Genomic DNA, 11857 nt, shown 5'->3' on the forward strand with positions numbered 1-11857 from the left:
CAATCGTATGCTCACATGGTAATTTGTTCTAAAATAGTCTTTTCCACACGGTTATGATGAAAAATTGACTTAAAGCAAGAATGTTTATAATAAAATTCCAGATTTATAGTAAAGGGACAAAAAGTCAAAACAAAGGAAAGAGTTTATTTTCAATCTTGTATTGCGCTGGACAAAAGAACATTTTATAACAAATTACAATGTGTGCATACGATTGAGCGCTACAGGCGCTAAAAACGCTATAGAGAGAGTTTCACGGTGTCAGAAGCTTTACAAGGTCACTTTTCAATCAATCCCTACAACAAGTTGTGTTGCTGTTCCATGACATTTTTCCCACCGTTATGAAGAAAAAATGTCTTCTAACAGGAATGTTTATAATAAATTTCCAACTTCGATAGTGAAGGGACAAAAAGTCAATACAATGGAAAGTGTTTTCTTTAGAAAGTTACTTTTCAAACAATCGCATACACACAGCTGAGTGTGTTTCTGTTACATTACATTTTGTGACAGTTCTGTGTGTTGCGCTTATAGAATATTTTAACCACAAAATGTGTAATCATATACATAGTGCAAAATGTATCATTGCACCCCGTTTTTCAGTAATAGGCTTGTTGAATTGAACTGTGAGCATGGAACAGGAAGTGCATGCGTGAGAAACTGAGGCCCTTTCATGAGCATGCTGCTTAAGTTAGGGAAAGCAGGCACAGGCTGTAACCTTAAGTGAGTAAGGCTTCCCTAAACAAATAGATAAGCATGTGGGGTAAACTTTTAAAAACAGGATATACATGTATGGGAATATGTATCTTTTTAAAAACAGGATGTGGAAGTTTTTTCATGTTTATATAAGCATGCACTTCCGAAGAGCTGAGCAGCATTTTCTCTGCAGAGAACTGCTCAGCTTGATTCTTGAAAGAATAAAGTCTAATGGCCTCAACACTCTCCAGAGTGATCTTTGGACAAGTTTTGGTATTTGGTACAACATAATTGGCATCCCAAATGGGACCTGTGTAGGATCCAGGAGGGCTCAGCTGTGGCGGGCTTTTGGGAGTGATTCACTCAAACTGGTGCCGGCACTTTTTGCCATTAGAATTTTGGTTTTTAGTGGTGTGTGTTTTAAGCACTAGTAAAAGGCTTTTCCAGATGAAATAAAAAAATAATTGAGAGAGGGATTTTGATGTCAAGATGTAATGCAAATGCGATGATTTCTTTCTACTGTTAAGAGGGCTTTGATAGATAGCAGCAAAGCATGTAAATAAGTCTAAGATAAGAAGGTTGTAAAAGGCTCTGACGTATTGGGGAAGTGTATCGAAGAGTGAAGGCCAGTTAAAGAGCTCTGTCGTGTTGGGGAAGTGAATCGAAAAGTGAAGGCCATTTCAAGTCTCTCGAGAGTAGTGGTATAGTGTATAGCTGTGTAGTAGTGTAAATAAAAGTTTGGGGTGCTAAAAGTCTCTTCTTGCTTTGGTTTCTCCTTTTCTTTCCTTGGCGTTTTATCTGCTATCCCTGGCTTGGCGTTTCTGTGGGGGATTTTCTGTGTGCCTTTCTTTTGAGTGCTTTTTGTTTGTGTATTGCTCGAAGCAGCAAGCGTGTGTATGTGTGTGAGTGTGAACAGCAGAGGTGAGAGTTGGGCTACACTCCTGGCATCCAAAGTCAAAAAACACATCCCTGTATTTTTCTAGCAAGAAAGATGTTGAAAAATGATGATGGAAAATCTGAGGAGAAGATGAAAGGCATTCAAGGGACCACCACCATATGCCTCTCCAGCACCACCCAGCAGACAGTTCCCAATGGTAACAGGTACAGTGCATGTTAGAGGGGAGGTGGAATTAGAGAAACAGTTAACAAGGAGTGTAGAGAAAGACTTAGGCAGAGGATAGGTGAACAAACAGATGAGGAGATAGATAAATTAGAAGAGCAGGTAAAAGAAACAGAAGAGTGCCTTGGACAGCAGAAAAAGGGAAGAAGCAGATAGTCAGAGGTGAGGGATAGATACCCATCAAAAAGGGAAGAAAAGAGAGTGTTAGGTGGACAGTTATATTTTGAAGCCATGCAAAAAGAATAGGGAACTCCTTTTTGGAGACGGGGTGAGAGAGAAAGGTGCTTGAGAGCAAGTGAGCAGCTCCGACAAAGAAAACTATGGACAGGGGAATTGCCTATATTAACTAAGGGAACACAAGGTCAATATGTGCCCTGGGCCACACAGGATCTCCATGGGCTGGTTTCACGTCTCCCCAACATCCATTGCAGATGGATAAAAATTTTGGAGAACGAGACCATTGGTAAATTACTTGCAGTAGGAGACATAAAAGTATTATTGGCAAAAGTCCAGGGAGGTGCTAAGGTGGAAGAACTTCTTACAGCAGGAAACACGAGAGGGGCCGTAGGCACTCCACAGATGGATGGAAATGCTTTTGATCCAAGTCGACCAGCTCTGTGGCAGGTGCTATAAAATGAGTACCCAGCCTAACTGGACCCTAAAGCCCAGCTGGGAGAAATAGAGAATCCAACCGCTTATGTGCAAAGACAATTGAAAAGGTGGAAACAAGAGACTGAAAGAGATCCGGAAGGTGATCCGCTAATGACCACATTGTTCAGAACTGCTGTGATAGATGCCCTGCCACCGGCAGTAAAAAGCAAGCTTGAAGAAGTGATCGGTGTTAACTCTAAAAAACACAGGGAGTTCTGTGACCATGTGACTCAAGAACATTTCAGAAAAAATGAACAAAATCTCAGAAGGCAAGAGATGCAAAGAAAACTAGCACAACTCCAGCATGAAGAATTAATAAGCAAAGCCAAGAAAAGAACCCAGGTACCAGTTAAAACCAAAGAAAAAGAAGAAGCAGAATCTTCAGTAGTGGTGGCTCCATTAAATGTGCTTCCAGTTCCTGCTGCCACCATAAATCAGCTCCACCAGCTGCTATGCCAAACCCACAGCCAATGCCAGTCATTAATGTGTATACACAGAGGCTAAACCCTGAGGGCTGGAACAGAAAAGGGGACAGAGAAGCAGAGGTTGGGGTTGTGGGCAACATGGACATATAAAAAAAGCCTCCACAAGGCCCAGTAGACCCATGGGGCGGGCCAAACCAGGGGTACTAGGGATGCCCAGAGAATCCTACAGGGGAGGGTCAGCATCCAATCTTAACAATTCAGTTAAACAATTCAGTTAAACCAGTTTTTGATGCTGATCAAGAACCTATGCTTCAGGTTAATATAGAGGGAAAACATACTGGTAAGTCTGGTAAATTTGCAAAGACAGTCGGATTTTCAGGACAGATGCGGCTAATTCATATGACTGCTCCAGTATGTTTACAAACCCCAAACAAACATTGCCCATTTTGGTGTCTGAGCAAACTCCTATTAATTTGTTAGGGAGAGATGCATTATGTAAATTGGGACTTCAGATCTGATATTCACCTTATGGGTGATATATATATATATAATCCAGGGGAATTAATAACCAGATGTTGATTAGTAAGCCAAAAGCAAATGTATAGGAGAGGTAGAAAGTGATGTAATGCTACATGTAAATGGCAAAATGGCAAAAGTCCATTAGAGGCACAGATCCCAGGTGCACAATGGCCAAAATCCAACTTTCATTGTACAATGCTCTATGACACACAGTTAGACACTGAATATGAGAAAAAATGAAACTGAGGGTAAAATAGAGCTCCAGAAGATGCCATTGATGCCTCGATATTTCATAAAAGTAAAATAGAGCTCCAGAAGATGCCATTGATGCCTCTATATTTCATAATAGGTAAACAAGGAGCCGCTATGCAAGTAGATCCATGCGAATTTCGTCAAAAATTGTTTCAAGTACCTGGTGCTGTCCCACGCCTCACTTTGCATGTAGGTAAAGTGTATGAATCAAAAGATCTGGAACCCATGATGAAAAAAAGAAGAAGAGAGTGAATGGAATTCCACGGAGCACCCTTTAATCTTCCATTCTGCTGATATATCATATATTAAAATTCTCTGTGCCACACCAATAACAGGATTCCCACAGGTAGTGGTAGTCAGCTGTGCATCACAAGTACCAGGCACAGAAACAATTGAAAGCACACTGCAAAAAATGATTCCTGCCTTCAGCAAATATTGCTAATTAAAATAAACATATTTTACTTAAAAAGTTGTGTATTTAAATTTACTTAATTTGAAGCTATATTTGTGACAAAAGATATTGAGTTTTTACTGTTCTCATAATAATAAAGAAAGTCAACAAATAATTTTGAGTGAATTCGACGTTAATTTGGAATTTAGTAAACTCTACCTAATTTTTTAAGAGCCTCTGGGACACCACGTGATATAATACGTAATTGAATTTGAAGCAAGTAAATTAGGGTCTGCCATTTTGGATGAGTGAAACTCGTGGACAAAGTCAAGATTTTTGTAAAAAGCTATTTCAGTGGTAAGTAACATTTAACATTGTGTTAAATCAGTAGAGGTATTCGCTTTTAAACAAAGTTTTTGTTCACTTAAAGAAGCTACACTTGCAATATACTATAGCTAGTAAACTACAGTATATTGGACCCGTGCCTGCGTGAGGCTACCGTGAGGCTAATTAGCTCAGGAGTCTGAGCGGGCTGAAGGAGCTGTAGCACCGGATCTATTAGATGCATAAGAATAAACAAAGTAAAGTACCTTTGCCTCTATTGTTTATTGATCATTAATAAACTAGCTATAATACAACAATCCTTATCAGCAGTCATAACATTTCTCGTAAAATCGGCGGGAACAAGTGGTGGATCGAGGCATAGGCGATGCAGAGCAGCAGTGTTGTCTGGGGCCGCGCACTTGACCGACCGTTAGTTTTTCCCGAGCAGCTCCCTGTGCTTCACTTCAGCACTACCTCTTCCTTCTGCTGCGAGCTGTCTGTCTGCACAGGCACAGCAAGAACTGTTGGTTTGTGCGTGAGAAGGCTTTTTTTTAATTTAGTTTTATTTATTTTTTTTAAACATTGCTTTCAGGTAAACGTAGCATAACTGTTTTAGCTCATTTAAAGGCAATGATTTTATGCTAATGTTAATGATTTTATGCAAATGATATTTTAAAAATAAATGACAGTAAATTAAGATTATTTATACAATATGCTTCATGGGATACTCACTCACGGTGGGCATCGTGTTGCAGATAATCGATGGAGAACGTTTGAGAAAGTCTGGTACTTTGCTTTACAAAAATGCTCAGCTTTGAGACAGACTCAGCTTTTTAAGACTTTTAATCTCTCTATTTCTATCTGTTCAAGGTTTGTTAAGGAAGAATTAACAAGAATACATTTTGTTTGTGACATCTGACTTGGATAGAGGTAAGAACATTTGCAGTGATTTTTTTTTAAAGATGATGTAGCAAAACCTGTGTGTGTCCATGTATTGCATAAATTCAGTGATCATTATGCCAGTTCTTAGCAACCAAATCCAAAACCACTGTCAAGTCTTTTGAAGAGGACATTGTGCCAAAATATAAATATAATCTTAATTAAATGATTCACCAGATCACAAGTTATTAAACTTGTAGTAGTTTTTTTTTGTTCTCTTTTTTTCCTAGTGTCAAATGAAGTGGCTATGCAAATTTTGTGGCATAGTAGTTCCAAAGAAAGGAGCCCTCCTGAAACATTACAGATTAAATCACGACTGTTTAGGACGGAACCAGTCACAGCCGTGTCTGCATTCTGATTGCCCCTGTTCATTTAAGACTTTGAGTGCACTTCGGTCACATTTGGCAAGGCACCATTGCACTGACACCCTGAGAAGCTGTGAGCTCTTGTCCTTCTCGTGTCAAAATTGTGGTTCCAACAAATTTACATTAGAGAAGGAATTTTTCGCACACCTTAGACGTCATCTGAGCTGTCAAGAAACTGTTGAGTGTGTTTTCAGTGGTTGCGATTTTCGGACAAATGTGTATGGAACATTTGCTTCTCATAAAAGTAGAAAGCATTCAACTCATTCAGTAACTGATTTTAAACCTGCAGTGCTGCAGAGAACATCAGATCCTGGTAATGCTGTTGATGGTGTAACTAATACAGAGGAAAGTGAGGATGACAGTTTTTATTTGGCATTGGATGAGCAGGGTGAATCTTTACAAAATGCTGGTGTAAAAAAAGTTGGTTCTTTGCTGCTTAAATTGGAATGCCTCTTCCATGTGCCAAGCAACTGCATTGATCAATTAGTAGAAGAGCTCCATTTTATTTCAGGAGAGGCATCAGCTCAAGCATTTAGAACTATTGTTGAACAAACTGTAAAGAAGCACAATTGTGTTGTTGATCCATCACTAATCACAGACTTGGTAAAAGAACTTTGCGAATCAGGCCCATTAAGCACAGCACTTGGGGTAGATGGTCCCTTCTGCACTAGGTATAAAAGGAAAAGGTATTTTAAAGAAAACTTCAGTGTTGTTGAGCCTGTGGAGTACATCATTGATGCAAAGGGAAAAAGGAGTTTTCAGTATGTTCCACTTCTTAAGTCTTTGTCTGAACTCCTAAACAATGAGAATATCTTGAAAAAAGCTATTGAAAGCTTTGAAAACTCAAAAAATGAGGTGTCCAGATCAGACATGCAGTACAAATCTTTCTATGATGGCACATACCTTAAAGACAACACATTTCTGGCTGGAGACGAATTTAGGGTTTCCCTGATTTTATATGTAGATGACTTTGAGGTCTGTAATCCACTTGGAACATCGAGAAAAAAACACAAGATAACTGCTGTTTATTGGGTGTTAGGAAACATACCGTCACATCTATGGTCTGATTTGACTTCCATTTATTTGGCAGTGCTTAGCAAGGCAGATGATGTCAAAACGCATGGTTATTCATTGGTTCTAGAACCACTTTTGAAAGATCTTGTAACCTTGGAGAGGGAAGGAATTTTCGTTTCAAGTCTTGCCAGATATATCAAAGGTACAGTGCAGTGTGTGGTCGCAGACAATTTAGGTGCCCATTCAATTGGTGGATTTGTGGAAAGCTTTTCAGGACAGTACCCATGCAGATTTTGTCTCGGACAGCGATCAGATTATCAGTCTAAGGAGGTACGCACTGGTGCATTTGAAGTAAGGACAGAACAGGAGCACTTGGTGCATGTTCAAACAGTGCAAGGTCAAAGTTGTACCCATTCCTTTGGTGTCAAAAGACAATGTGCCCTGACAGAAAAATTGAGTCATTTTCATGTCTTAAAGGGCTATCCACCAGACATCTTGCATGACATTTTTGAAGGAATTGTTCCTATCGAAATAGCCTTATGCTTGAATGTACTCATACAGAAGAAATTTTTGACTTTGTCAGAAATCAATGACGCAATCCAACATTATCCATTTAAATGGTCAGACAGAACTAACTGTCCCAAATCTGTACCTTTGACTTTTTCTACTCGGAAAACTATTGGGGGAAATGCTCATGAGAACTGGGCTCTATTAAGATTTCTTCCATTTCTCATTGGGCTGAAAGTTCCAACTGATGAACCAGCATGGTTGATTCTAATGGACCTGAAAGAAATTGTTGAGCTAGTAGTTGCTCCAGTCCATACACAAGAAACAATATGCTACTTAGGCATCAAAATTTCTGAGCACAAACATAGATTTTTGGATGTTTTTCCAATGGAGAAATTGACACCAAAGCATCATTTTCTTGAGCATTATCCAGATTTGATAAAGGCCTTTGGTCCCCTTGTAGGTATGTGGACGATGCGTTTCGAGGGAAAACACAGTTTTTTTAAACGTGTGGTACGGCATACAAATTCATTTAGGAACATTTTGCTGTCTCTTGCAGTGAAACATCAGCTGTTAATGGCTTATCAGTCACAGAACTGTAGTTCTATGAAACCAGCCCTCTCTGTGTCACATGTTTCTGTTGTACCTTTGGATTTGTTGAAGGTTGATATACAGGAAGCAATACACAGCAGATTCCCCAACTAGACATCAGTGCACTTGGCTAAAACAGTATTCTGTCATGGAACAAAATATTGCACCAGTATGATTTTGGCCCATGGCTCTACTGCAGGGCTCACTGATTTTGTGCAAATACACCAAATTGTTATTGTTGAGAACACTGTTGGTTTTGTAGTGAAGACCCATAGGGCGTGGTATGATGAGCATATGAGATCGTTTCAGCTGGAAGCACTGGGACATTCTGAATTCCTTGTTCAGAATGACCTAAATGATGTTGTGCCATTAGCTGCATACACTGTGGGGGGGAAGTGTATGGTTACCCTGAAGCGCCACATCAATGTTCTATTTTAGGTAAGCAATGTTCAGATGTGGGTTAGCCTAATACTTAGCCACACTTATACCTTATTGTTTAATCAGATAACATTAAGTAATTGCCATGTCTGTAATTCATCTTAACATTTTCTTCTAAGCTGAGTTAATTTTTATTAATTGTGCGTCCTTACAAAAAAAATCAGTGGCATATTTGACATTTCCTAATGGTTATGTAAGAACATGTTATGTATGCTAAATCATGTTTTGCACTTTTTTTTTTTACCTTTTTTTTAGAGACTCCGACAATGTCTGGACCTGCAAAGTTACGTGTGATTATCGATGAGCATGATATTCGCAAACTCAACCTTCCTTCTGGGATTCCGCATACAATTAAAGAACTGGAGATGGTGGTCAGAGAGACATTTCAGTTAACTGGAAATTTGGAGTTTGGGGATTTCTTCTCTTTGACTACACCAACAGATCTTAATGACAAAGACATCATTAAAGTGGTTTATGTCGAACCTGCGTTTGTGACTCTAACTACAGTTGAGAGCATTTCACCACCATCAGATGCCTCGTCAGTTGCCTCGTCAGATGCCTTGTCAGTTGTATCGTCAGTTGCCTCGTCAGATGCCTCATCAGCTGTCTCGTCAGTTTCGTTCAGATCATCAGATGACACCGTGTTGCTTTCCCCTCCAAAAAGTCCTGGTCTGCGATCACAACATTGGCCATCCTGTATTGAAATTCCTCAATTTCCTTATGATACAGAGCTGACTCTGAAGTCTGGGAATGAAAATCTCCACAAAAATGGAGTTCTTCTCAATGATCACAATGTGAAATCTCAGGTTGCTGACACACTAGTTAAGAAAATGTTCCAGCATTGTGCAATATCCCACCAGCAAACAGATATGCTCTAATTGGCATTAATTGAAAAGCATCCTTGCCTCAAGGAGCCAGGATCTGTTTCAGGGTACGATGGATGGCTGTCAAGACTTAAAAACAAAATGGCCAGCTACCGGAAAAAATTAAAATATCTTGGATGCCCAGAGTTGGCTGTCAACTCATCACAACACAAGAGGCCCGCTGCTGTCAAAAAACCACGCAGAGCTGAACTAAACTACCTCCCCCCACACCCGCCTGGAGAAACAACCCAGAATCTTGAGAAAATCCGTGTAGAACTTCTTAGGGAGGTCAACATTAGGAATAATTGGAAGATCGTTAATGAGATGATGGCTAGAACTTTTTCAAGTCGGAGGAAGGAAATAGTTGAGGACAGCCCAGCCATAGAGCAGCTGGTGAAAAGATGGCCTGCATTATTTCATAGCACTCAGGTATGTTGTTGAAGGTTTTATATTGTGGGGATTTTGTATTTCATTCATGCAACTGAATGTCCTTTTGCTGTTGGCGGATTTAGTTAGTAATGGAAATTGACTATGGTATGTGGTATTGGTGTATTTGTCAACATCATTGTAAAATTCATAATGCATCAGAAATTGGAGTTGACATTGTTAATTCTCTCTTTCTTTGAAGATCGAAGAAGAATTCAAAAGACTGACTGCTGTTGATCTGGAGTCAACATTTATAGGAAACTTGGACAATTACACGGAGAAGCTCCTCTGTTTGTTTCGCACAAAGGGAGGAAGTGCTGGGTGCAAAATCCGTAATTTTATGAAATTGCTGGACCAGGTATCATTTGCTGGAAATCCAACATACCTCTTTTGAGCTATTAAGCTGTGGGTGTTCAGTGTGATGTGTAGTGCATACTGTCATTTTGTCACTGACAAGCTTTTGTTTGTCTGCTGGCCCTCAGGATGATGGCGTGGACAAGCGTAGAGAGGTAGTGATATGCTGCTTGATTGTGTACCTCTCTGAAAATGCTGAGCATCTCATTGCACATTACACGGTTAGTGAACATGGTTACTTTTCTGTTTTTGCAGTGCTACAGTCCTGTGAAAATATTTAACCAAAACTTATGCATGCATAAAAGTGACGCTTCATGTTATATAACACCCAGTGTGTAAAAAAATTATTGCCCCCTTACTGTCAATAACTGGTTACACCCAAATGCAACCTAATGCTTCCTGTATGTATTTATGTGATTCACACCAATATGGAGGAATTTTTGCATACTCCTCCTTGTCCCCAAGCAACAAATATGATAAAGGAATACATTTTCTCTTAATTTTATCTGTGAAGTTACAAGACGTTGCTCCATGATCAGTGGCATTTTAACTTTAGCCTAACAGTCTGTCAGCATAGCTCCATTGATCAGTAAGTTCAGTTGTGTATGTATTTAGTATTAGTACATACAGGTGTACAAATAGGACCGCATACATTTATTATTCAATTGTTTTGGTTCAGGACATCCGTGGTGAAATAAGCCAAGATGACCTCGCACAGCACACACTGAAGATTGTCACAAAAGGGGGCTCGGCGGATGGCAGTCCTTTAGAGGCAGGAATAGTCTTGGAAGGTGTTCAGGTCCTGTCAGGATTGTCAGGTGTTGCAAAGGCCTGTGTTGCCCTATTTGGCCTGATGTATGCTGTGAACCTGAGTTACCCTAAAACACTTAGGTATACATTTGAATTTTTCCAGAAAATTCTGCTTGAGCTAGACAGTGAAAAACTTTCACCAAAGATTCTGTCTTTGAAGAACAAGTTGTTCAGTTAAAATAATTCTCATTGAATAGTCAAGTTGATGCTTGTGGTAGCTGGTTATTGTTATTTGTTATTGCTTTGATGCATATTTCCTGATATTGATATTGCAAAAGCATACTAAATGCCATAGCACTGACCAATACAAGGCCCACAAAACACACATATGCAAGCATACACGCATACAGCAGCACATAGATTGCATAAAAAACATACTCAACACTATACCCACAGGTATCAAACATAGTGATGCACACACATAGAAACGTACACGCCCCAGTCACACACACACACACACGCACACACACACATTTCACCCATGATGATACTTATTGTTGTTAATTGTTCCACAGTTAATTGAACATCTCTCTCTCACATACATTTGCCTGTTCAGACATTGGCTGGGCTGCTGTGATGTTTATTTCCAGCCACAGTTTTTGTCAAATGCCTGTTGAACATTAGAATATAGTGCACAACGTTGTACAGTCCACAACCACCTAACACATATAAAGACAACATGCACACAAACACACATGTTCCAACATACAAACACATACCAAAATACACACACAACCCATACAGCATACATGTAACAAACTCAGTGCACTTTATCCATGGATACCAAACTGTTATTAAACTTATGCTGTGATGTATTTCTCATCACCAATAACATTGTTTGTGTAACAGCTTATGATGAAAGGATAACAATAAAAACATTTTAATTTCACCAGTTTTCTTAATTTTCAAGTCATTTTAATTTAAAGTTAATTAGAAGTAAAGGAACATTACCTAGATTTTGAAGATGATTGTACTTAAAATAATTTATCTAAATGAGCTTAAAATGCATAATGAGGTAAACCTAAATTCTTAGGTTTAAAAAGCTTAAATTTATTTGTTGACATGATACAATATTTTAAGTAAAATCTTTGGTGGGGAAACTCATAAATTTGGGCATTGCCAGCTAAGGTTTTTTAGATAATATTGCTTAAACTTCCATGTGGAATATGCTTAAAAAG

General features: G+C 39.1%; 1 protein-coding gene across 1 annotated transcript; it reads left to right on the plus strand.

The window, feature by feature from the left end:
- The first annotated feature begins 9063 nt into the window (after positions 1–9063).
- LOC117599184 (uncharacterized) lies at positions 9064–11568 on the plus strand. Its single transcript, XM_053240023.1, has 4 exons — positions 9064–9518; positions 9718–9873; positions 9998–10090; positions 10549–11568. The coding sequence occupies exons 1-4, from the start codon at positions 9192–9194 to the stop codon at positions 10855–10857; spliced, it is 885 nt and encodes a 294-aa protein (XP_053095998.1). The 5' UTR covers positions 9064–9191; the 3' UTR covers positions 10858–11568.
- Positions 11569–11857: the final 289 nt, after the last annotated feature.

This window comes from Pangasianodon hypophthalmus, chromosome 15 (assembly GCF_027358585.1).
Source record: "Pangasianodon hypophthalmus isolate fPanHyp1 chromosome 15, fPanHyp1.pri, whole genome shotgun sequence".
Taxonomy (NCBI): Eukaryota; Metazoa; Chordata; class Actinopteri; order Siluriformes; family Pangasiidae; genus Pangasianodon; species Pangasianodon hypophthalmus.

Bases quoted from the DNA above. Each gene is read 5' to 3' on its own strand.
- LOC117599184 (XM_053240023.1), top strand. From the start codon at position 9,192: ATGGCCAGCTACCGGAAAAAATTAAAATATCTTGGATGCCCAGAGTTG. The intron at 9,519-9,717 runs GTATGTTGTTGA...CTTTCTTTGAAG, and splicing joins CATTATTTCATAGCACTCAG to ATCGAAGAAGAATTCAAAAG. The intron at 9,874-9,997 runs GTATCATTTGCT...GCTGGCCCTCAG, and splicing joins TTATGAAATTGCTGGACCAG to GATGATGGCGTGGACAAGCG.